General features: G+C 35.4%; 1 protein-coding gene across 1 annotated transcript in view; it reads left to right on the top strand.

Moving 5' to 3' along the window:
• Positions 1 to 27,956, top strand: part of LOC140148837 (dedicator of cytokinesis protein 1-like) — a 97,805-nt gene that overhangs the window by 60,473 nt on the left and 9,376 nt on the right. Inside the window, 18 exon segments of the mRNA XM_072170913.1 lie at positions 515 to 612; positions 1,515 to 1,604; positions 2,266 to 2,366; positions 9,451 to 9,585; positions 10,526 to 10,637; positions 13,620 to 13,797; positions 14,342 to 14,469; positions 16,612 to 16,713; positions 17,228 to 17,421; positions 18,452 to 18,631; positions 19,263 to 19,473; positions 23,509 to 23,594; positions 24,057 to 24,213; positions 24,803 to 24,934; positions 25,314 to 25,427; positions 26,114 to 26,203; positions 26,788 to 26,892; positions 27,556 to 27,697. Coding sequence (XP_072027014.1) covers positions 515 to 612; positions 1,515 to 1,604; positions 2,266 to 2,366; positions 9,451 to 9,585; positions 10,526 to 10,637; positions 13,620 to 13,797; positions 14,342 to 14,469; positions 16,612 to 16,713; positions 17,228 to 17,421; positions 18,452 to 18,631; positions 19,263 to 19,473; positions 23,509 to 23,594; positions 24,057 to 24,213; positions 24,803 to 24,934; positions 25,314 to 25,427; positions 26,114 to 26,203; positions 26,788 to 26,892; positions 27,556 to 27,697 — 2,355 coding nt within the window.

Below are 27,956 nucleotides of genomic sequence, written 5' to 3'. Positions count from 1 at the left end.
TATTTTATGTATGCTCACGCTAATTACTTTAAGCCATACAATGATATTAGATACTAAATGTAATTGAGAATAATATTATATAATGTAATAATGAATATTCATACACTCCTAGATAGTGAGAACCAATCAGAGCCTCCGTTAGTAAATTACTAGCCGTGCATAAATGTTGTACAATTGCACGGGCGCGCACTCCGTGTAGTACGTGCAGTGCTTTCGGACGCGTTCATTTTACTTGCGGGTTGTTGCATTTATATTTGCCTGCATTTTCCAAATTTTTAGTGACAATTTTGTTATAAAAATGCAAAAATACTGAGATGTTGATGCACCTAATGCACTCCCCCCTTCGGGGCTCGTGCATTGGACGCATCAACATCTCAGAACGCGTGCATTATTTTGTACAATTTCACTCTCAACAAGTGATACGCATGTATTAACCTATAAATATTATCAACTAGAAATGTCCATATATTTTCAGAAGACTAATAATTACAGCATGTTTTATTTCACTAACTAGTTGACCTGCTGGGTTTATTGAAATGGAAGACGGATCGTCTGAACATCAAAGTCAGTCTGGAGTCTCTTATGAAGGTGGATGGAGAAGAAGTAGTTAAGGTATGAATGTTAGGATAGTATTTTACTGATGTAAGTATGAGTGGACCAACATTGATTTCAATTGCTGGGTTTGCAGAACCATTTGGTGAGAGTCAGGGAGCAAAGCCACTGTTGAGGTTGCTGCCAGATCTTATTTGGATAGTTTCCCTTACCTCTCCTGAACTAGTGCTCTTTGTGGTCAAGAATGTGCACCCCATCCTAATCAATGCTCCTTCACATTATGCTGACCCAGAGGGAAGTGGGATGTACATGTTCATTCAGACTTGTTGTTATATGATAATTCTTATACCGGTTTTGGGAGTAAAACAAGTCTTTGGATGTAAATGAGTAACTAGGAACGTTAAACTTGGTGAAGCACAAACACAAAAAGATAATCAAGTTAACCATGTTACTACCTATTTACAGAATATGTTTTTGCAATCATCCACTTCAAAAATATAGTAAAACTCAGACAACAAGAAACTAGTTCTTGTCTGACGTTCAACTAGCCACAGCCTGTGAATTGTTAGTAGCACTTAAAATCATCTGTGCCTTCATCGGAGAAAAGAAATCACAGAAAATGGCGAACAATGTTGGTACTTAAACAAGGCATAACTAAACTTTTATATAGGTTTTTTTTCTCATTGTAACCACTTGATGAATATAAAGAGTTCAGATGCAAAATACCTATTTCGAACATTTTGAATTAGGACCACCAACATTTGCTCTATAATGCTAGCTGTAAATTGACACCATACTTTAAAAATTCCAAGATAAAGGTTTGGAACTATGATCAAAAGTAACACATATTTTCCATGTATTTGCCTGTATCTTAAATTGAGAAAAATGGATGTATTAGTTTTTGCATCTAAACATGTCATAAGCATTTTTTATCAACTGTTCAATGCTTTTATTTATCACAGTTTTTACAAGATACCCTTGATGCATTGTTTGGTATCATGACAGAGAGTCCTCATTCAGATGAGTATGATGAGCCAGTCTTTAATGCCTTGGTAAGTTGTTTCTCTGTTCTATATATTTATCTACACATTTGTAGTGTATATTCTTGCAAGGAAATCTGTGTGTACAACCTTCTCATATTGACATTATTTTTTGTATATAATCATACAGCTTGAGTCAGTTTTTTTCTGAAATGGCATTGAACAGAATGAAAATAAGGCCTATAAATTATTTGTATTGCCATTTTCGACGACCCTAAAATATTAATAAATACGGTTGCATATTTGAATTTTCATATAGTAGGTATAAAATGTTTTGCCTATTTGTAATTTGTATCACGCAGGCTCTCAATATATTACAAAAAAGAGTCTGATAAAATTATTAATTTTTGTTTATCATCATATTTTATGGTGAACTTGCATTTTTGTGGCAAAATACTTTGGCGCTTTAAAAGCAATTTAAACTCCCTATTTCTTAGGCGTACAGATGATGATAGATTTGTACCACCCATTACCATACAATTTGTGTATAAGTTTTAAAGAATGTTCAAATTTAGAGCAATAGATTTTTTTAAACAACAGATTAATCCTGGTTATTCAAGATCAGGTTGCCCGATAAGCTTTTATATGTCATTTGAATCTACAATCCTCCAAATTCATTGTATTTCATGTATATTTGACTAATTGAACCATAATGTGTTATACTCTGTTGTAGATATTCATCATTGGTTTGATAGCTGATAGGAAATACCAGCAATTCAGGCCTGTGCTAGACACATACATCAGGGAACACTATAGTGTCACATTTGCTGACCTGTAAGTAGCCTATATGAAAGCTAGTATCTTTTGTTCATGGCGTAAACATGAAGTCAGGTTCTGATTGGCTAGTTGAAACATGTCATCATCACATCAGCACCTCATTCGCCGATCAATCTGTGTAGGATCGTGTGATGCAATCGTGATTTTACGCGATCGGTCGGCCAGTATGTTAGATCTTTGTAAAATACTGTAAATATATACTTTGTTCAACTCTCTGCTATATAGTAAACAAGCATAGAACTGTGGAACTACTAGATAGTACTTTTTGTATATTTTTATTAATTCTGATCTGAGTGCGAGTAGTCAAATGTGCATCATTTTGCATAGATTCATTACAAGGCAGTGGCAGCAATTGGCACCCAAAATACCACCTCAGTTGTGACTATATGCAGTGTGAACTACTGTTTTTTAATGTTTGCATGAATTCTTTGTATCATATTCTTGCTGCCTATATCATCAAAGATAGAAAAACAATTGTTGGAATGTAATTTAATAATATTGCAGATAGCCGTTGGAAATATCCCATTAGGTTAAACTTGAGTAAAGTGCCATAGTGCCGAGTACCAGCATACTACTGACACTGGCACAGACAATCGCCAAGTAGTGGATGAAAAGTTTTAATTTTATTGTTCTCTTCTCCAGTCGGCAAATATACCACATTAATGTTCTGTTAAAGGTCATACTAATTGCTTCTGCTGCTAAATCACTTGCACGTCATCATCAATGTGTAAGGCAGGGGTTCCCATCTGTACACACCAGTGGAGGGATAATGTGGGTCACAAGTGGTGTGCATTTCACAAAGAGATAAGACCCAAAGAGTGCTGACTCTACCATGTTTGTGTTTTGCTCATGGAGGGCAAACTAGTGTACCTCGAGATATGTCATCAGCCGCCCGCTAAATTTCGATTTAAAGTATGTGCTTGTTTGGGTTGTGCAATTATGCACTGTGCCATAACACATGTCAAGTGCTATATGCGCGCAAACCTTTGTAGCGCTCAAGTTGAAGACTATTGCCGATTAATGCAGGAGGTACACTATTTTGATCACCATGTGTGACAAACCAAAAAGGGGATTTACCATAGTGTTATGCACTTGCAATTCTGAGTTGGTACTCTCTTGGTCTAATCCCTTTGGTATGTTCTGTAAAAGGTTGGGAACCCCTAGTGTAAATTGGCAATTCCAGTTGAAATCCATACACCCCCTATGGAAGATATGACCTTAATCTCCTACACATGGGGTGTAGATTTCAAATGGAATCATCCATTCAGGTAACCCCATGTGAAATTCGCACTCCCTGTGTGGGCGATTAAGGTCATGCCTTCCATAGGGGGTGTATGGATTTCTACTCGAATAACCCAACGTTTTCTCAGTAGTGATAGTATTCCATGTGGTCTGGGTAGATTCATTCCATATGTGTGGCAGTTAATATATCATGATTAGATTGTCTCTATAGTGTATTGAATCTCTTTATTACAGTGCAGCGGTGAGAGAAATGTCTCACACCAAGTTTCCTGTAGTTATCACCAGGTAAAACAAAGTCTTGTAGTATGGTGTGTGGTGCTACCATTATATAGTATTAACCCCCTGAGCACTACCTGCCGATCTAACACTGCCTCTGATTGGTCAATTACATGATATCTTCATTTTAATCACCAATCAGAATGGAGTTTTGCAAATAATTCACCCCCATTTTTTTTGCGTGGTGACATTATTTTAACAATGTTGCTGATTGGTCCAATTGATAATGAAAACTCCCTTTTGACCAATAGGCAGGTAGTTCTCATAGGGTTAAGCGGACTGTACAAGATGTGTTCTAATATGTAAAGTGTGATCGGTATCATTTGTTTCAGACCTTTTTTGCATGTTGAATCATTTTTGAGATTATAATTAAAACTTTGTGTTAATGAATTAGTGCATATCACTATCTAACTTGAAGAAATACTGCAAAAAGGATGTATTATTCAAGCAGTTACCCAAAGCGCTATTTCACACATGTGCTAGTATACATAGTGTGATGGTTGAAATAATAATTTATTTCAAAAATGGATTGTTCCATTTCACAAGACGGTATGTCAAGTGAAATGGAACAACCTATTGATTTTATGTCTACCATAACACAATTTCAAGACGGGAATATTTGTTTTATATCACTCATACATAAATTCTACAACTTTTCAAGAAAATTTTGATGCTCCTTTATCAGCACAGCAATAAATTTTGCCGAGACATAATCATATTTTCAATAAACTACCCACAACTAAATTGGTGAGTCTGAAAAGGCAGCTCATGCGTAAGTCATGCTTGGAAACAGTCTCTTCCCTGCACCAGCATCCTACGCCTGGGTATGGTGTAAATGGTTAAAACCTATGTGCAGCATAAGTATCGTTAGTTAGGTCAAATTTATGAAACAGCGATGCTTGATAGTAAAAATATTGATTGGTATACATACAACCAATGAACTGTCTAGAATTATTGAGTGATATAACACACACATAACAGCATGATTTAGATTAGAACAGACGATTCCATAAGAGACTGAAATATCATTGGTTACTGTTAGAACACATCCTTGTATGAGAGGCATATGGCCCACACCTGATACACCTATTCATGGCATGGACAGACACAAGGGGTCAGCTTGAGCACTAATAACTGACTTGATCAATTCAACATAGTATGAAATCTCTAAATATTGATATGTACCTGCTCCTCTTGATCACAAAATTGTATCAATTATGCCTGGTTTCATGCTTAAAGCCTTAATGTACGATTTGCTTCCAATTTAAAATTTGTTATTATATACTCAAAATGCTGAAATAATGCTAGTAATAATTATCGGGAAGGGTTTCTGTCCATTTTGAGTTGAAATAACAAGGTAAAGTGAACATGGTGAAAGAAACCCTGCTGGTTATTTTGGCCGTTTAACATGCAGTTCTATAGGAGGACATAATGTCATAATTCTTGAATAATGACATTATGTCGAACTTTGCTCTGTTGACCTACAAACACAACAAACTTGGCTGATTCCATTTAGGTGCAAGTTGGGACATGTGTAAACATTACAAATATGCCAAAAAAATCAGGTTTGAAAAAAATTAACCAATTTCATATTATAAGATGATAGTACATTATTGCTTTAACATTTTGATCAATTTGCCCTTCAACTCATAGGACCAGCTGCTATGATTTACAACTTGCCCAGTAGCATATTTTTAACTGGCCCAGATATTTAAAAAATATTTTCAATATCTTTCAAGTTTTCTAAGTTTTCAAATTTACAACTGGACACCTGAGTCTGTAATAATTTTTTTAATAAATAGCCCAATATGTGTGAATTGGGACAGTTCTCTACTGTATACCGCAGCTTAGAGGTATGAAAAAAACTATTTAAAAAACCTTTCAGGGTGTCAAACATTTGAAATAAAATTCTGGAATTTCCTAAATTAGGGTTGATATTCTTTTGTACAGTTAAAAAACCAAAAAAAACTTATGTCCAATTTTGCCAGATTCAGGTTGGTCGGATGAGGACAATTAAACAACTTTTTTTTGCCTAATTTTGATTTCAAGTTGAGCTGTTGCATCCATATTTTGATGATTTCATCTTCATTTATTACCCACAGGTTTGATAAGTGTGAATCTAATTCAACAAAAACAATCTCATCCACAGCTTGTTTTAACATACCCAAATAGTATCCAAACACATGTAGGTGATGGAGATGCAAGCTGTGAAAGAGGTTATGTGAATGCAGATTAAAATTCCAAAACCTCACCAGAAATCCCTCTCTTGAGTCATACATTTCTTTGCATCCAAACTGAACTTACACATTTTAATTTTATTTCAAATTCATCAGGCTAATATGAAGTACAAAAAATTAATAACAATAGTTACGGTTTCCATTAAACAGTCCTCTACAATTTTGGGATTGTGTATTTGGGTTTTATTTAGGGATGAACCAAACTCCTCTGTGTAATGTTCCTAAGTATGTTTACCTTCCTAGCATAAGCGGGTACCCATTTATATACCTGGGTGGAGAGATGCAAATTGAGGTTAAATGCCTTGGTGAAGGATAAAACATGCATATCACAAGCCATTTGGATCATTACCTATTGTTAAATGCAGCCAATAGAAATAGAGCTTTTGGCAATCAAAAACAATTGCTTTGCAAAGCAATGTGTTGTTTTCATTTCTCAACTTAGGGTGCCCAAAGTAACTCGCTGCTTTCATAATGACCCCAATGGCAAAACAAATGAGTTGCTTTGAGGAAAAGTCATGTGTTGTTTTTGAATGCAATATGTTGTCAAAAGCTCTATTGCTATTGGCTGTCTTAACAATGCGTTGCTTTCTAAAGCAACGCATTGTTGGAACACGTAATTACCCCACTGGCTTGTGATACATGTATGACTGCGCCAGGGCTCAAACCCATGATATTATGAATATGAGGCTCATGCTCTACTGCTGCTGCACAGTGTTTAAAAGTGTACAGAATAATAGTATAGATATCTAAATTTACAATGAAACACAGGGGTCTGCATTATGTAAATTTGTTTCCTGAGCCATGTTTTATAATTTGAGATGGTCATTGCTTGTTTGTATTCATTGAGTGTTTTCTGATCTGAAATATCCCACTGTTTGTATTATTGCATTCATAGTATGTTGTTTTGAACATTTTGATTCTGTTACCTTAAATTAAGTAGTATTCATTTCCCTACCAATGTAAGAATGCTTTCTATGTTTAAATCTCTACCATATTCAGTACAGATACTGCACATTCATTTAGTATGAATTTTGGATGAGAATTAGTTGTTTTTTAAAAACTTTTTTGGATTGTGTTTGTGATTAAAACAAAGTTTATGATTTTGATTCGATTCAGTTTATTGAAAAATAAACAGCTTCCCTGCAAATACGGTAAACATGTCACAAAATTCAAACACAAAGATAATCAGTGCAATAAAGAAAAGATTAGGTATTTCAATGTATTCCTGAGTTGATGATCGCACAGAACATATTCCTATTTTAAAATGCAATTTTAACTCTTACAAGGGCCAAATAAATACCTTTATGCTTAGGATTTCAACAGCAACAAGCATATGCATTTTTAGACACATTTGTATTATATACAATATTATACTGTATTTAAATATCATTCATCATGGTTGCTTATGGAAACTAGTATGCTTATTGTGCAAAAGGGAGAGGTTGAAGAAAGGTATGATTATTGATGGATTGGTGTAATAAAATTCAATTATATCTTGATAGACTCAAAGGTGGTTATGACAAAATCAGAACTTCCTGAACTGCATTAACTGTTTTGGGAAGACTCATTGAAAGGTAGTTGTAAAGCATTTAAGAATGGGTAACTGTTGTACTAAAACATCTAGAAGAAGGTTTAATCTTAAACACCAAACCTAACTCTTTCTCTAGACCCTAACCTTAAAGTAACCCTTACCCTAACCCTAACCATGCTAACCCTAAACCTCTTTCTAGAAGTTGTACTACATTGCACCATGATTTCAATTCAGGCTCTGCAGCAATTTGGTTGTGAGATTGCAATCTAAGCAAATTTATGATCAGGTTATGCTTATTTGTCAGCTGTGGCATTTTAGAGTGCCCTTGCCCCTCAAGTATGATGTAGGATTCTAGAAATGACTTCAACCTATTATCACAAAGATGGTTTTACATCCCTAGTATCCATCCAACCAAACTCATCTTACCTTGGATTTGGAACTTACAGTGGGTTTGTTCAGTGCTTCAGAAGTTTCCTTAACTGGTACATACTTTGCTTTGGTAGTGTTCTCTTTGCTTATGCACAGTGCCATGCTTGAATGGAACATGTATTGTACCTTTTAGTTTGCTGATGCTAATATTAGAACAATGCCTTGTCCATACTCAGGAGAGATACATTGTACCAGAATCTGTAGGGTTCTCTAAATTCAAACAATACAACTTGTGATGTATCTCCAGTCTGTGTGAGATTAGTCCAGATTTATACGAAAAGTATGAAATACGTTAGTTAGCTTGATTATACCAATACGTTAGTTAGCTTGATTATACCAAAGAGGAATGATTTATATTGTAATTGTGCACTGCTTTAGTTAAGTTAGAGATAATATTGAACATAGATGCTAGCACTATTATTACGACAAACTTGCTTGTGTGATTGTTACACACACTCTGTTTCTTAATCAGTTGAATAAGTAGGACTAATCTTGGATCATGTGATTAGATTGAAGAAGCTTATTTATAGCAGCATTCAGTTTCCTGTTGTTTAAGATGCACCTTATGACGACCCCATGTCTGCGACACTAGTCATGACTGCACACATATCCACATGTGCTTACACTCATTGAATGCAGTGCAACACTTCTTTGAATTTATAGTATTTAGATTTAGATGCTTAATTAAATATTAGCTTTTATAATCTTTTTTATGAGCATGCACAGATTTTAAATATTCTAACATTTTTAGATATCACACCAAACTTCACAGTCATATTTCAGTAAAATAAAAGCTTGCTACATTTTGTAATAATAATTGAGATAAAAAGTTGTCCAAAAATGTCTTATCGGTAACAATATGTCTATAGCACACAACAGAAATTCAACTAACGTTGAAAAATTAGTATATTTCAATAAACTCCAGGAAATATTTGAAGAACATTTTATACATACACCTTACAAAACACTGTTAGGATGGAGGTGTAGAAGTCTTCCTATTGCTGAACTCTTATAAGACTTACTTGCTGTTGCACTTGAAAAAATATTGTATAAACATACCAAAGTCACAAATATGTATAAAGGATTATGAACTGGACAGTATGTTATGCAAGATCTTAAGCACTGCATATTTATAGGCTTGTATATCCATTTTCACAGCTGTAAATGAAGTCATCATAATTTAATATTCCATTCAAGCTGGGGTAGTGCATGCAGGAAACTACAGGTTACACACCACCACTTCTAACCTCATCATCAGAATGCATCAAGAATTCCCTCCCATGATTTGTAACACTGTGGTGATATCTTCTTGATGGTATGAGTCTACACATTTATATTGATGTCATATGTTTTGTGTCTATTGCAGCAAACTGATGAGAGTACTGAAGAATTACATGGACAATGCCGGTGAGAAAGGAACCCAGGAACTACTACTGAAATCACTCAAAGCCCTCGAATACATCTTCAGATTTGTTATTCGTTCAAGGGAGTTATTCATAGGGTAAGTAACAACTAAAAGACATCTCCTATTTGAAACACATCCCCAATCCAACCCTCTCCGCAATATCTACTGCTCTTCATAGGAGATGCATTTTACACAATTAGACCCTTTGGTATATGAGGAACCTCATGATCATTGGGTGCCACAAAGCCCTTAACTGTCTGAATACCTCCCCTTGAAACTTAAAAATGTGGGGATTGGGACAACACATAGGGTACCACCACCTTAACCACCCATCTGGGGTTAGTTTTAATAGGGTAAACATGTTGCACACGATCATTTTGAACAACTAGATGTCTCTGTTAGAGGGGATTTATTGGCAAGCTTTGTATCTACTCTTGGTATCCAAAATAAACTTGCATATATGCAGTACCCAACACTCGGTGACGCTGTGCTAGACCTTCCATTTGCTTTGTAGTCATCAAGACACTAGTGATGTGCACTTTAATTCCTTTAAAACCCCAATCAATTAGGTGGATGTTTTATATGATAAGTTTGGATTAAGATGAGTAGGTGTGTCGAAGAAGTGGTTAAGTGTCAGGAAGTTGATGGTACTGCTTCAGGGCTTCAATACTGTCTACTGCTTATAATGTAATAATGAATTACATGTAATGATAAACAAAAAACAAGACAAAAGGAAAAATAAATGATGACAATGGATGGGAAAGTATGCTTATAATCTGCACTTTGGAATAATACAGCATTTTACATTTCAATAAATCCATCAAACATTCCTTATGTATTTCAGGCAGTAGATTGAAAAATTCCTATATGTAGACAATTTACAACTTGTTTCTGTAATGTAATTATGCTCATTCCCATATACTTATAAAATATTAACATTTCGAAGTGAAGTTTTGACATTTTGAAGTGAAGTTTTGACAAAGTGTGGGTTTTACATGGATGGGTATATAAAATGTGCTTGTGTCGTGTTTTTCAGCTTATATGGTGATACCAAAGGAAGAGTTCAATTTGAATCCTCTATACGGGATGTATTCCTGTCTCTCAAATGGCTTATGACGTATACACAGGATATCATGGTATTATGTCAGGTAAGTTGGATGAGACTAGTACCTTTAAGGGACATTATATAGAGTACTGTATTCAATCTCATTAGCTCCCTGTGGGCTTAGTAAGCAAGTCATATGAAGGGGCACTTATTGTTGGTTATGATATGGAAGTCCAACTAGACATTATTTTCTACTTCAAGAATTTTAACAATTGGATCTGTAGCACAAATTGGTATAGCCATTGTAACTCAACAACAGGGATGACTGCCTCTTCTGGTGCATAAAATTAATTTTTTGTTCTGAAACCTTGCCTACTTTTGTCGAAAATGTACACTATGATTATCTTGTGTGCTGTAACTGCAACAAAATTGCATTTGACCATTCTTAACACCCATGTGATCTTATTATGATTTGATATTTTACTCGGATTTCATACTAAAGTACACTGAAAAAGGGGTGTAAGTTAAAAAAAATCCACAGAGGCCACTAATTAGGAATATGGGTATTTGTATATAATTATATGATGCAATCAAGCTAAATGAGTCTGGTGTCAATAAAAATCTAAATTCAGTTTTCAGTTTTATCAAATGAGCCATTCTTAAAGCTTTTTTTTGCTGAAAACCCTGTTATAATTAGAATTTTGGTTCATTGATATGGCCATTTTAGTATTGCTCAGAAAAATTAAATACAAAAGAAGTTGAATACTATTATTGGCTATATGTGATGCGATCAAGCAAAATCAGTCGGAACTCAGAAATATTGATTTTGAGATATAGCCAAACAAATGAAATATTTATTTTTGTTTCCTATTGTTTTAGAAACTCTTTAATTGCTCATATCTTTGGAAATGGTTGTTCAATTTCAATGGGGTTTTCTGCAAAATCCAGCTTTGTAAATGCTTGTTACTATCCTGTAAGAAACTGAAAATTTAATATTTCTGAGTTCCGACTGATTTTTCTTGATCGTGTCACATATCTCAAAAATCGATATTCCTGACATCGGACTCATTTTGCTTGATCACATCACATTATGTCGTCATAGGAAATCATGTTAGGTAGGACGTGTATGACGTATATATTTAGACTGCAACATTATTCATAGAACATTACAGCTGATGCATGGAATGGATATGCAAACATGATATGCATCTGGTGTACACAGCTTGTATCAATCTTGTCTGTCTGGCTTACAAAATGTTTGCAAACTCTTCCTGGTTTGGTTACTGCTTGGTAACCAGATGTAGGATCTATTGTCTCTGAGTATTTATGTTAAGGTAGCTTTATAGATTGCTGATATCATTTGAAGACAATATTTTGAGATAGGTTTCGACAATATGTGGCTGTGTCTTCCTCACATCTGTGCTGTGCATGTGTTGATGTATTGGCTATATTATTATTAGCGTTCAAATAAAGAAGATATAAGAAGCATGTGAATTGGGCTTCAAACAATTAGTGACATTGATGCAATATAGTTGTATATGCATAAAAGCTGCCTTATGTTGAGGATTTTATTACATTACATTACATTACATTACAGGCATTTATATAGCGCATCTACATCAAGAACGATGCGCTGATTGGAAACACAATTAGAAACAATAGGAACAATGAAATAAAAAGACAATTAATGGCTAGTTGCAATGCAGAATACATAAACTATATAATTGAAATGGTTTTTGAAACAGTTTAACTACATCAGCAATTACTATCTGCTGCTGCTAACCACATAGGCCTACTGTTTCAACCATTTTGAATTTTGAGTGTGATTTATTTGGTTAAATATAATGTGGTGATGAATTGGATTGAAATGTAAGTTAGAATATATAGGATTTGTCCATGCAATTTCACGATTGTAAGATGCCAGTTTTATGCTTATGCTGTGACATGGAAATTTCTGCATTTCCATCACTTTTTCTTTTAAAAAAGATGGGTCGTTTATTAGAGGGGATCGTCAATTCAAGAGAATACAGCAGTTACTGATCTCATTACAGTTTCTATTCCTTGTAGGAGGAGGCAAGACTGGGGGTGACTAGCTAGGAGTACAGTAAAGCTGCTGTATGCCATGAGATGGCAAACAGCAGCTATCATTTATGTGGTTGTGTGCTCTCAATAGTCAACATGTGTTCTGTGGTTTAGATTTACTACTATTCCATTCATAGAGCGTCGTATAGGAAATGACTTGCATAATCAAATTAAGCTAATAGTTAGCATAATCAAATTAAGCTAATAGTTAATGGTCTATGTATAGCCTGTCTTGCATCTTGGCTAGCTCTGTAAGAAGAGAGAGATCCGTACATTTCCTAAGTAGGTGGTCTAGTTTGAGACATGCTCTTAATAATCAGGTCAATCTATTAAATATCGATCAGGTATCCTGATAGGGTAAATTGAGATAAAGGATCAGAAAATTCTCAGCTTTGGAATGTCATGCATCGACTTAAGGAAAAAATCAAGGTAAACAGTTTCTTTGTAAAGTTTTTAAACAATTGGCATTGAAGTGAATTCTTTTTTTGGAGATGTGAAACTTTGCCTTATCTGTTTTTACTTCATTTCTTGTTTATTTATTTATCTTTGTTTGTTTGTTTAATTGTTTTTTCTTGTGATTGTGTTTAAATACTGTAAAAGTGGTTCATTTCGCTTGTGTAAATTTTTGCGCTTTGGCAATTTTAACCATTTCACCGGTTTTTAAATTCATGATTGTGAGTTTTCTTACGTAGACCTATACATAAAAAGAACATATTCACATGTTTTTATTTTCGTGGTAGCTGCATTGAGAGCGAAAAGCACGAAAATTAAGGTACCGCGAAAACATCCACTTTTACAGTAGTGTATTTTTTTGAGTATATGTTGTGGAGTAAGCAGGTAACAGCCAAACCAGTGTGGTTTGGTACAGAGCAAATACAAGACTTTATTTCACTTGCAGCATTCAACGAAGGAGCAGTCATTGGTAGAACTACTGAACATTGGTACTAGCAAAACTACGTGTCCTTATTATTGCCTTTATTTTTTTATCTCATCCCAATTTCAGGGTGCTGCTATGAAGTATATCCCACATGTGATCACAGACACCATGACTCAATTCAGTCCAGTGGAGCTAGCTCAGTTACTCAAGGAGTTCTTACAAGCCTTACCTCCGGAGAGACTTGTCAAACAAAAACTTGATTGTATCAAGGATCTTGTACATAGTGATATCTACAAGAAAAGAGGTAGGTTTCACACTTCTATACTTGTAGTTGTCTTCATAATAAGAGCACCATGACTTAGACCTTGCAAATGGGGATGGTACATTCCAATTTCTCACTCTTACTGTGGGCGATTTATGTATTAACCTTGGACATTATGTGTAAATGTGAAACTGAACATATCAACTGGGGACTGTATTTATGACAAAATCTGATATTTTTAATAAAACAATGTCCCATTGTTAGATTCATACGGTCAAAATTATTAGTCAAATGCATATGCATTGTTCACAAACTGCCTACATGGCATACGGAATGGTCATAAAACATCAACAGGACTGACCTTATTCATGATCGAAGTAGTGACAAGCATTGGAAACATGGCTGCTGGAATTAAACTGCGATTTTCTTTGACTTAGCTTTACCTGTTTCAGCTCAAAAGGAGATGTATCTGACAGTAAAAACTGACATTGTGTAAAAAAGAAATACAAACCCACTTTATGGAAATGTTACAATATGGCTTTAATCAATGATAACCAATTGCATTGTGATATTGCATTCATCACAGAATGTCGTACAGTACTTACACCAATGATTACTATGCAAGTCAAGCAGCTGATGGATAAGAGAGAAGAGATGAAGACTTGTGCAGACGTCTTGACGGAACTATTAGATATATTACATCATAAAGATATGGTGAGTAGCAAATATGACTAGTACAATGTCAAGAGGTCAAATCATGATTTATAATTGTATGATTATTGCAAGAGCTTGTGTATTCCATTTGAAATGTAAGAACAGGTGTTTAGAAATTCCATTTGCTGAGCTAATTAAAGCAACAATTATAGGGGAATCATGTGTTTTGTCAGTTAGCTTCCAAGTGCTTTCAGACAAACCTTTTAGACAAAGGTGCTTTACTATGCTTGCCTCTCAGCATGTAGGTCCTGTGAGATCTATCCATTGTTACTTCATCCAGTGCCATTCTGCCCCTTTTCTGTTGTGTCTAAGTCATTTTGTATGATAAAAGGTTTTTGTGATAAGGTTTCAAGCTAGGATTAGTTAAGATTAGGGTTACATGCCACTTCACCCTGTGTCATTTCATTTTTCCCACTTTGTTATGATTTTGCAATCATTTTGGGTTTAGGGTTATTGTCAGAGTTTAGATTTGGGTTAGAATTGTACTTTGTTTGTCTTATAATTGGTGAAAATTATTAAGTTTTTGTTACTGCACACATCAATAAGTCCCTATTTATGCGTAAATTAATATAAGCATGTGCTAGTCACACATTACAAAACGTGCAACTAGTGTGGATGCTGCGCCCAACTGTATCCACGCCATTCTATATCAATACACAATGTTATGAGTCTTGTTTTTTACCAATAATAAGCCGAACAAAGTATTTTGCAAGTATTAGGATAATTAGTGTTAACTTATGGGTAAGGCTAGCAGATAAGAGGTCAAAGTGTCTACAGACATGAGCATCAACAGCATTAATTAATGAGATGTATCAAATGACATAAAAATGGTGTTTTAAGCACTATTGAAAGAAAACTGAGACCTTTCTTTTCTTTTCCTGTTTGTATAATCAAAAATTGTATATGTTATCCACAGTGTTCGAAATATGCCTCAAAAAGTTACAGGCCAGCTGGGCCTGTAACTCTGAAAAGTTACAGGCCCGGTTGAAAAGTTGCCGGCCAAAACTTTTTAGAGCTTCTAAACGGAAAATTAAGCCGGGAAACATCAACATATTTCCGTCAATGACAAGTTACAACAAGTTCAATAGTGACGTTTTAAGCCAAGGAATTATTTGTCATACGTTTTTTAAATGAACTGTAAATTATAATTAGGCATATACATTTGATATTGATAAAAAGATAACATTTGTTTTAATTCTGAACAGATAACTAAGGACGTATAGAATACTATGTGTTTAGTTTTACCCCAGTTTTTGGGAATTTGTCCTAGCTGTAAGTTTGTAACTAACGGAGAAGTTACAGAGTTTAAACTAAAGTGGCAACTGCTGCCAGTACGTCCATCGTAGCCCCTCCCCGGTACTCATGCATAAGGTATACAAAGATGTGCCCCTCTTATATCATGTCTATAACGGGTCGATTTTTTTTTGTTTTTTGCAAAAAGAAATTCCTAAAAATGGGACCTTCCGATTTGAGAAAAATCCTCAACATAGGTCCTGATTTAAGAAAAATTGGTTTAAAAAGTCAAATCATCCGCTTTTTAGGCAAAAAGTCAAACATGGCTCCCAATTTGCGAAATAAAATGGTCAAAAACTGCCAAAGTTGTCGTTTTTTTAGGTAAAACAAATCCCTAAGTTTGGGTTTCAGACTCCCAGCAGCACGCCACACCCCCTGTCAAAATGTAATTCGAGTACCTCCCTCGGAATCGTAACTTCTTCTAATCACCATATAAATCCACATCACTGATGTCAGAGTCCGACTTGGGCTGTTCAAAACGGGCATCTCGTTACTACAAATCAAGTGTGATATAAATACGTTGGCACTATTATAATACACAGAATAGAACTTAGGTTGTTTCTGGCAAGATCACGATTTTTTAAAATCGAAATTAAATTAATTTTATACCGTGCTTCCTAGTTGGTTTAATAACAGATTGAAGGTGCATTCATGAATCATGTGTTTGAACATTTAAAAACCTCATACTTTGACCTTTAAAAAGTTACCGGCCAGCCGGGCCGGCAACTAGACTTCCAGTCAGAAAAGTTACCGGCCAGGCCAAAAAGTTACAGGCCAATGGCCGGCTGACCGGCCCTATTTCGAACGCTGGTTATCCATCGCTCAAATGTTGTTTTTGCTTCCTTTCAGGGTTCAACTCACAGTGATATATCAGAAGTGATGCATACTTTACTAAGGACTGTCATACAGTCGGTGGTCTACATGTATTTAGATGACGATACAGGTCTTATAGTAAGTAAAATCACTGAATTTTATTCAGTCATTACACAAAAACCTTTAATTGGAATTGTCTTTAAACTTCCATCAAAGTTGTTTATTGACAAAATTAAAACAGGGAAAATATTATGACACAACATCCAATGGGGGAGTAACACAAAACATAAACAAAGTTAAAGTGTGACAAGTTGGAACAGATTTTCCCTGTTTTTATATTTATTGACAGTTAACTTTTCAATCAATTTGTTTTTGCTGATCTGGTAATTGTGAACAACAGGTATTCAAACTTGCACAAAGATTTGTATGATTATTGATATAGGGTTATCGAGCTTTAATTTACATCCCTTAGCCTATATGACCCTTTCTGGTCCATTGATGCCAAAGGCGGCAAATTTGAAATGGAGATAAAGGCAAAAATATGGAGTAAAAAACAATAAAATACAAAAGAAAATAGACGTCACAAAACTTCATAACTTCATAACCAAGTAACTTAATCTACTTTTTTTATGTGTGCTCTTTATTTTCACAGGGGAGATATGTGTCCTGCATGGTGTCCATACTAAGACAGATGACAGAATACCACTACTCTGAGTACATCAATGCCTTCTCAACTAGGGTAGATCTAGTGGATTTCCTTATGGAGATATTTCTAGTATTCAAAGATCTTATCGCAAAAGGAGTGTACCCATCAGATTGGATGACTATGATAATGCAACAAAACAGGTGAGCTTAGTAGCTGGCTTGAAAGTGACATCAAACACAAAAAATTATGTGATTCATTGGTTGATTGATTGAGAAAGTGAGCAAGCAAGCGACCGTGAGCAAGTGTGATGACTCAGTGATCAACTGAGTGAAACACTGAGTCTGAGTGAGTGAATAAATAAAAATGTTGGCATTTATACAGCACCTTTCATGTATATCAAAGCATTTTACTTTTATTCCGCTGTCATTAGAATATGTCAGCTGCCATACAATACCCAAGGCATGTTCATTCCTTTGGGTATTGCTCAATGGGCAATATCCATAACAGCTCCCCATTTCACCCCTGGGTAGAGAGGCAAGTGAGGTATAAGTGCCTTGCCGAAGTGCACAACACAATGGCTTCGTCGGGGCTCGAACTTGCAATTTTCCAATTGCGAGGCAGAGCCCATATCGCTGTGCCACCATGCTCCCATTATGAGTTGGCTCAATCAATAAGGCGTTAAGACTTCAGTGCATTGGTGCGTAATAATGCCATTTCGAGCTATTGTGCAGTTCAGCCAACTTAGTTCCTGGGCAAGGAACTAAATGCTTATTGTCATGGTTACTTGTACGAGAACTTGGATAGATGATCCTGGCTGTGATAGTTTATTGTGGTATGTATAGGTTGTGCGCATCTTAGATGCAAGCTTCTGAATGTTTCTAAATGGTATACATGGTGTGTCTTGGACCATGGTCAGCAAATTCCTCTGTGCTGAAGCTTGTGGGTTGTTGCCTGTGTGTAGTGCACTATAAATCAATGCTCTTTTTTGTATTTTTGTGAGCGAGCGATAAGCGAGGAAGGAAGAGAGCAAGTTGATTTTTCTTCTTAACCTCACTAAACCCTTCAAAGCCTACATCAGGGTGGCTCCCCTTCAGCTAGGCAGGGCAACACATGGAGTGGATTAGGTTGAAAGGGTTATTAGAATCGTCATTAAATTATTTCACCCCATTACAATGTGAAATATCTTCTGTCAAAATAAATACTATTTCATACTTTGTTCTCCCTATCTAGTGTGATTCTATTTGCCATGAAGCAATTTGCCAAGGTGCTCAACAGATCCTTTGTTCGGATTGAGGAATTTGAGTTCCAGCTGTGGAACAATTTCTTCCATCTGGCCGTAGCCTTTGTTACCCAGGATGCATTGCAGCTGGAAAACTTCAGTCCAGGGAAAAGGGCAAAGATTCTAGAAAGGTAAGTTGTGATGAGTACATTGAAGTACAGATAGAAGGAATTTGTAATAAATGAAAGAATATTTAATATTTGTTACTTGTAGCTTGCAATTATTAACCCAATTTGCCATGTAATTGGGCTATTCCAGTTGAAATCCATACACCCCTTATAGAAGACATAGCCTTAATCTTCCACACAAAGAGTGAATTTCAAATGAGGTTACTTGAATGGGTGACTCCATTTGAATTCTACACCCCCTGTGTGGGAGATTAAGGCCATGTTTCTGTAGGGCGTGTATGGCTTTCAATTGGAATAGCCCAAAGCAAGGACTTCATATGTGCACACAGACAAGCAACAACTGTCATTTGCATTGCTACAATGAACCTGGTTTATTAAAATACAACAGGTCTATGTTAATGTTATAGGAACAACTTGGGATGGACTATTGCTCCCCAGGAATGCAATAAGAGAAAATCAACATTATGTGCTGGTTGTGTGGCACAAAGTGTGCATTTTGCATGAAGCAATAATTCAACTCTACTTCACAAAGGATGTTCATTTACCCACACAATCAATATTCTTTCACTCAATCAATTTTGATGGCATAGTGAGGTATAAGCTAAGACCTTCAATATTTCTTGTTTTCCAACAGATACGGTGACATGAGAAGAGAAGTGGGTTTTGAAATTATCCGTACCATGTGGAATTACCTGGGCAAGAACAAGATCAAATTTATCCCAGAGATGGTGGGTCCATTCATAGAGGTCACACTCATCCCAGAGACAGAACTCAGGAGAGCTACAATACCTATCTTTTTTGATATGATGCAGTGTGAATTCCAAATCAAAGGAAACTTCAATGCGGTAAGTGATATGAATGGGACCAGCTTATTGATTAGATTTAGTCACACATCATTTAGCAACCAGAGTACATGAACAGATTTGGATTGATTAAGTTTGTTTAAGACTAGTTAGAGTAATTAGCTGTTGTGAAGTGGTCAAATCGTGATATCCTGTGAATAGTAATGACTTCTGGCGAAAATTACTTTGAAGCGGGATTAATGAAGAATTCAAATATATTAAACCATTGCTGTGACGTCAGTCTATTCAATAAACTGTAGATTATTTTCATTTAATCAACACTTTTCTGCACCGAATCTACAGTTAAGTGTGGATTCGCGTACAGAGAAGTGTGGATTCGCATACTAAACATGTAATCTACAGTTTATTAAATAGAATTACGGCTGTTTCTAAATTAAGTGATAGGAAAAGGAACATTATCATGAACAAATAAAATAAAATGAACGACATTCAAAAATTATGAAACCATTTTACACTAAAAAATACAATGAATACCGTGGTATTTTATTTGTACATGCGCTGATCTTACGTTTTCCAAAATTGTATAGCCTACCGAGCTTTTGTATAGGCCTGCAAACATGACAAAATTGTTTTGTAAAATAACAACGCAAATTTTGCATTTTGAGTGTAACTTGGCCATTACACTTTCATTTGTGTCATAAATCTATTATTCCACCAAGATTTGCATAGGCCTGTGCAGGGACTGGCATTTGAAATTTTCAGGAGAGCATTAAATAGCTTTTCTGGGCCATCAGGAGAGCTGTTCGGAGCAAATAGAATGTAGGGACAGAATGGTTCACTAAGGAGAGCTAAAACACTCTCCAATATCAGATTAAAGGAGAGCATTAGGAGAGTAATTGCTCTTGCTCGCCTCAAAAGGCAGTCGCTGCCTATATGTTCTGTTTTTTCTACTTATTTTAATTTAATTTTTTTCTTTTATGTTCTTTTTTCTTTTTCTTCCTTTTCATTTCAGTCGCTTACATGTTTTTTATTTAGGAAACTTTGCTGCATAATACACATTCTCTATCAATGCATTTAGGCCTATTTATTTGATTATTTATTTGTTTGTTTTGCACATGTTTAGTAATGATAAAAGCCACCGTAGATCTATTTTCTGTTTACTTTTTATTAGTCTTTAGTGTACAAACTGCATTTTGTTTCATCTGGTGGTATTTTGGCACGCTTGAATATTTACTTATATCGATCAGTAGGCCTATCCGATAATTAAATATTACAATGTTAGCATAGTTATAGGGACACTCCATTTGATTTCCAGGGGGCTGGAAGTTGAGGTCAAAGCTTTTTTCCGTGTTGAAGGCGGCGAAGTTTTGTTGTGGGTTTTTGTTTGTTTGTTTGTTTGTTTGTTTGTTTGTTTGTTTGTTTGTTTGTTTGTTTTTTGCTGCTGAAATTCAGGGACAGTAGGTATTATTAATAGGACCAACCAAATAAAACAAATTCTTCCTCTTTTTACGCATTTAAAATGGACATTATGCCTACCTTTGCTCGGCTAAATGTAGAATCTTTCCCTTTTCGAAAGACATCTTCAAAACAAATCCCATGAATCAACAATATATCCTTTGAATGATTCCATCGAAAAATTGCAATTATCCAAATTGCTATGAATACGGGATGCATTTCAACGAAGATAACAAATAATTTCCATAATTGCATGGTTGTTCCTAAACCGAATACTCGATTTACGGAAGAAGAGTTTCATTGCTTTGTATCCTTTCTTCTGAATATTTTCCATACTTTCTATGGCAAATAACTGCAAATCATCATGAAGATAGAACATCCTTCATCTTCAATAAAATCGTGTGTAGTAATATACAGAACACAGCACAGGTCTAGCTATCTTCAGGTGTAACACTGCAATGATTTTGTTATTGGCCATTTGATATGAACCCGTGACTATTATGGCAATTTTCCCTTGTTATGCAAAATAGAGACCTATAAACGCATCTACTTCAGTACTATACCAGAGAGTTGATATTCTTGAGAGGGCACTCTATTCACGTGGTTTCTTTTCCAACGCTAAAAGATCATGAATTTTGGTGGTTTGCAAATAAAAAGTGTCCGCACTATCGATTGATTACGTAACTGTTATGAATAATTTATTAGGTTTTTCAATGCAATCGCCTCGACCCATTAATACATATTATCTGTATTATCAAAGTACTTGGAATAGCAATCCGGTGAGTTCACTGAACTACGCCCTAATACTGATGGCGTTTTAATGGCGTTTAATGGCGCTAATCCTCTCCATACACAGATGAACAAATACAATAGATGAAGGTCAACACGTATGACCTCCTATGTGACATGTTATATGTGATGTACAAAAACCTGAATATCATAAAGATCAGTATTCGTTTGTGCATATGAACTGCACATTTACGTTGCTAGATATTACTCATTATATATAATGACAAATATTGGTATTATGACAATACGGTATATATACATTGTATATAAAACGACTAGTAGATCCTACTATCATGGCGTCAGGTCAATGTTCATCATACCCGTATGTTTCTTAAAATTCATTCATATTTGAGACAAATTGCTGTGCCAATTTTATTGGTGCACAAGTAGATCCGTGTTTTTTTAAATTTAAATTTCCTTTTAATGAAAGAATTAAGGTTTTCCACTGCACGGTGGCCACAAGGGTGATACTAATTTTAATGCTATATTTTCAAAACGAATACGTGCTCCCGGTTGGCTCTATAGCGATTTCACAGAAAAGGTATTTCTAGTGCAATGCAGCGTCGGACTCTAGCTGAGAGCGTAGCCTAAGTCATCCGGACTCCAAAAAGGGCTCTCCATACACAAATGCACACACACAAAGGAGGGTAGTCTCCTCCGTGACCGGCTTGATTTCGATGGAGCGGAACCAAATTGGCTGCGGAGGAGACGGGTCATTTTTCCATGCAAATTTTTCAGTGTCAGCCGCCTGACTATACATCAGAAGTGCATGGTATAAACAACTATTGATTGTCTAATTATGTACGAATCTACAGATATAGAAATTACAGGTGTGAGATACTTGGTAAATGTAATATATCAATAATACGAATCAACAGATAAAGAAATTACAATGGGACAATGTAACGTTTGCTTTTTCCATTTATTATTACTAGTAACTTACGAATCCACAGTTTAAGAAAATATTTTAACAACTTAAAAGTTGTTAGTATAAAGCAATGGTTTAAGTCAGAGAATACACTCAAAACTGTTGATTCTTGAAAATAATCCACTCGGCTAACGCCTCGTGGATTATTATTCAAGAATCAACAGTTCTTCGTGTATTCTCCTTAACATAGTTACACTTTTGTAGGTCTTGTGGTTCTTGAGTTATGATGTAAAGAGTTTTGAAACAAAACATCTTCATAAAAACGACACATATCTCAGGAACCACAATACATTAACCAATTTTTGAAATTGCATGTTTTGCATTCCGTACCCATTCAAATCTTCAAGGTGTAACTTTCCATTAACAATGAAAATTGATTTTTTGGAGTTGAACGATCATGGCTATTCCGACACGCCTTAAGAAGTTAAGGTATGAAGTTTGAAACTTATTTCAAGTCCAGTTGTAGTATGTCCAATGTGACTAAAGCACAATGCAATTCAAATTAATCCAACATAGACGTACCGTATTTCGTCAAATAAACGCCCCCGGGGGCGTTACATTTTCCCAAGGGGGGGGCGTTTATTTACACTTCAATTTTAGAATGATAAAAAACGCTAAAATGATGAAATATGAACTAGAAACACTGACTTCTGGCTCACTTCCGGGTTTCCAATCCAGATTTTCGCCAATTATTGACGCTATTATCGACCATGTGGGGAATTTGGTAAGCTTACTACACAAGATGGCATGGAAATATCGACATTTTGAAACATCTTGGTTGAAAAAAAGTGGTGGGGGCGTTTATTTGAGGGGGGGGCGACTATTTGACGAAATACGGTATGCTATGGACAGCAGTTTTACATCATTTTTTTCCAATTTACTTAAAATGTCACTTTGTTTTTCAGTTTGAGCATGAGATAATCAGTCAGTTAGATGCTCTGGTAGAAGGCGGTAAAGGGGACGATAGCTACAGAGAACTCTTCAAACAAATGTAAGTAGACATCAGTTTGAGCATGAGATAATCAGTCAGTTAGATGCTCTGGTAGAAGGCGGTAAAGGGGACGATAGCTACAGAGAACTCTTCAAACAAATGTAAGTAGACATCAGTTTGAGCATGAGATAATCAGTCAGTTAGATGCTCTGGTAGAACTGTTGCATTTTTAATAGATGTGAGTGTAAAACTAAAGCAATGAGTCCTAATAGTTCCAGTGATGAGTTGGTTAAATAAAGGTAAAATGCTTTATATCTATCATACCCAGTGGCAACGTTTTAGCTTTACAATTACAGGAGCCAACTGCTATTAAGCGGTTGTCTCCTGTAATTGTGAAGCTAAAAATATCGAGAACTTAAAAGTTCTCAATATTTTTCACAATCATAGGTATTCCCTCTGTCTCAGATAGGTCACAAAATAAAATTTTCTTAAATAATTGTGATTTCTTCTCTTTATCACCAGCATGGGGGACTTCTGTCAGCAGCATCAATTCCTATGCAAGGATGGTTTACACTTTGTCAATCTAGTATCCAAGGCTTTAACACGATTACTAGACTATAGGGCTATTATACATGAGGAGAGCAAGGAGAATAGAATGAGTTGTACTGTCAACTTATTGGTAAGATGTTCTATAATATCTACAATGCCAGAGAAATACAGCACTAATATTTTAGGATGAAAAAAATGCCCTGTTTTGCCAAATGAAACATAGTGAAATCCTAATCCTTTAGTTAGTAATAATTGGCAATAAATATCATAATTTTATTGTTTTTGTAATTGGAGAGAAAATAGGCCAAAAATATGCAGACATAAAAACTGAGAAAAATCTTTTACTGAACCTATGTGAGAAAAATAATACTGCCCTCTATAGCTAAAACGTTTTGTTACCCGGGCTGTTTTTTAGCAAAGATAGATATGGTGTAACTCTACACGTCCATAACTATAACTCAAAAATTATGAAATTGTGGGATATCATCAGGTTCATGCATGGGGCCACAGAATTAGTCTTGTATTGTCATTTAGATCTAACCAGGAGATTAAGATTTAGCTGTTGTAAAAGATTCACTCAGTTAAGTTGATCAGGACCTCTGCTAGTTTAATATTGTAATTATACCATAGCTAATTCTAGCATACTGATCCACTACTTTATACTGTTTTGATAAGTTTGAGTAACCCTTGCATCCATAATATGTCTTAATTTTTTGCAGAATTTCTACAAGGACATAGATCGTCAGGATATGTATGTGAGGTACCTGTACAAGTTATGTGACCTTCATCTGGATTGTGATAACTACACAGAGGCTGCATTTGCTTTACAACTACATGCTGACAGATTAAAAGTAAGTCAACACAGTGGGTTTTTTTTTAAATAAAGGAGACTATCGTTAACACAGTTAAAAAGAAATCGTTCTCACCCAAACAAGTTGATTGACTGATAAGTGACTTGACTGTACAAAGTGCTCAGTTGAAAGTTTAAAAGATCAAAAATAATGAGGAGGAGATAAGCTTCATTATGCATAAAATTGAAAAATAAGCTTTAATAAGATTATGGCAAATTTGATCATGAAGTTGAAAAGCAATGAAATTTATTTGTAATTTTTCTTTTGACCATTGGATATTGAACCAAAACAGTTTCTTGTTTCTGAAATGTTTTAAATCTAAAGTATTTTCCATGAATAATCAATTGTTTGACCTGATTGAATTATTTCTTGCACACAGTGGTCGAACCAGCCTTTGATGCAACACAATTATAGATATCCAGATTCTAGAACGGAGAGGGAGCTCAAGATTGCACTGTTTTCTGATGTCATGGAGTACTTTGACAAAGGAAAGGTTAGTACTGGCCTAAACCCCTAGAATGGGTCTTTGAATTAATACAACTCTCTGTTATATACTAAAATCACCAAACCTGATTGTAAACCAAACTGACCCTACCAAATCTTACACCTGTGGTGTTTCCATTCATTGGGGCAAGGGGTATCAGCACATGAGGCATGTCCACCTATCCATCTCAAGTAGTTTCGGTTACAGGTTTAATCAGAGATTTTCTATGCAAAATATATCAGATTGCTTTCATGTCTGCTTCAATAGCATATATATCGAGGGGTCAGTGACACAAAGACGTAACTCCATTTTGTGCGAAAATGAGATTTTGATATAAAAATTTTCAGAAACATTAAAATCAATATGCGTGTTCCAAAAAATGTCTGAATTTTGATGAATTTTAGGGAGTTCTGGTTCAGCAAATTTGCTGATAATCCTTCTATGTCATACTTGTATCACCAGAATGTAAAAAGAGGCATTGGATCTAACATGATTTTGCATAATTTTCAGCTAATGGTATGCCATTATGACTAATCTCAAACTCACTTCTGCATTTAAAAAATTATCTGTGTCGGTAACAAAAGTATAAGGTCAAAGTAAAGACTTATTATGTGGTAAATTTGTGTTTAAAATTGTTGATTTGCACTACTACTTGAGGTGGCTAATTATTATTTGGTATATTATATTTGCTTCAGTTATGGGAGAAAGCTATAGCATTGTGTAAAGAACTGGGCAACCAATATGAAAAGGAGATATTCAACTACACCGAGCTCAGCAAATTACTGGTAAGCAATTTTAACAGTTTTTGTTAAAAATAAGATTTATTATCTGAGTGGTTTGTGTTTTGGTATACATCTGTGATTATGATATAGATAGGCTGAATTTTATACATAATCACCAAGCAATGAATATAAATACAGTGGTAAAAGTGTTTGATTTTGCTTTTTCTTGTTTGTGAAACCTAAAACTTGGATAGTTAGATCTCGGATACTTGTGAAATAACCAATCTTCAATGTACAGGCAGTTGAGTAATATACAGGCAGTTGAGTAATATACAGGCAGTTGAGTAATATACAGGCAGTTGAGTAATATACAGGCAGTTGAGTAATATACAGGCAGTTGAGTAATATACAGGCAGTTGAGTAATATACAGGCAGTTGAGTAATATACAGGCAGTTGAGTAATATACAGGCAGTTGAGTAATATACAGGCAGTTGAGTAATATACAGGCAGTTGAGTAATATACAGGCAGTTGAGTAATATACAGGCAGTTGAGTGTAAAACCTGAACATCTTTGGGTCGCTGGTGTACCTGAAAAGGGAAAATACTTTTGTAGTAAATTCATATTGCACAATGTTTGTTTTCCCAGCAAAGACAATCTCACTACTACGATAACATCATGCAGAACCCTAGACCAGCACCTGAGTATTTCAAAGTTTTCTACATTGGTCGTGCCTTCCCATCATTCCTCAGGGTGAGTTACAACCACAGACTTCTACAGACTATGTATCAACAGTCAAAGTCCCCCTGCATTGTATGCTGTGAATGCTCGCATGAGGGCCTAATGTTTGATCGTGCTGTGTCTAACAATCACGCCTGTGTTGTGTGCCTAGCGTTGCGTGCCTTCGCGATTACGCGATTGACCGTAAAAATATGCAGTAAGTGCGTAGCAGTTTTGCTTGACGCATTTCATGGAACAATCTGCCCTCATTATTGGGTGATGCCGAGACATTGACTGCTTGTCTTTTTCGTCTATGGTTACAACATATGTACCAGTCAGTGTTTCAGCTAAAGTCGTATGGAGGGCGCAGGACTTGGCAGAATTTGGCGGAAAGCCTGTCAGGAAGACAAAGGAAAAGAGAGACATTTGACCATTTATCAAAAAACTCAATAAATGTTTTAGTACAACACTGTAAAGAATCAAATAACAGAAATCATTGCAAACGATTCGCTGTAGAAATGCTTGTAGTGCAGGGCGATATAGTCAAAAATTGTATTCATCTATTGCTATGGTAGTTAATCCGATTATGATGTCACTTCTACAGCAAATACTATGATCATTGTCGTTCTCTTTTAAGAGAATATAAAATATGTGTTATATACTGCTAATACCATTGCGCTCTTTGTCTTTGAACAGAATAAGATGTTCATCTATCGAGGCAAGGACTACGAGAGATTAGCTGACTTTGTAGCGAGATTACAACAGCAGTTCCCTGCTGCAACATTGATGAATAGAACCACACAACCAGATAAAGCTGTCTTGGAATCAGAATCACAAAGTATCCTTGTAGTGATAACACAGTTTCAGGTGTATGTTGTGTCATTTAAAGAGGGTGCCCCCTTCCTAATATCAAAGTGTGAAATATTGAGGTTTGAAGATATATGTGACATGACATGATCAAGGGGAATGAGTCACATGTCTGCAATTTTTAATTAGAAGTTCGTTATGCAAACCCCATCAAAATCGAACTTCTGGTTAGCAAATTATGGACAATTTATCAGTGACTGAAAGCAATACAAAAAAAAATTTGAACACTG

The sequence above is a fragment of the Amphiura filiformis genome, chromosome 3 (genome assembly GCF_039555335.1).
Source record: "Amphiura filiformis chromosome 3, Afil_fr2py, whole genome shotgun sequence".
Classification (NCBI taxonomy): Eukaryota; Metazoa; Echinodermata; class Ophiuroidea; order Amphilepidida; family Amphiuridae; genus Amphiura; species Amphiura filiformis.
This window is presented reverse-complemented; position numbering and strand designations above follow the sequence as displayed.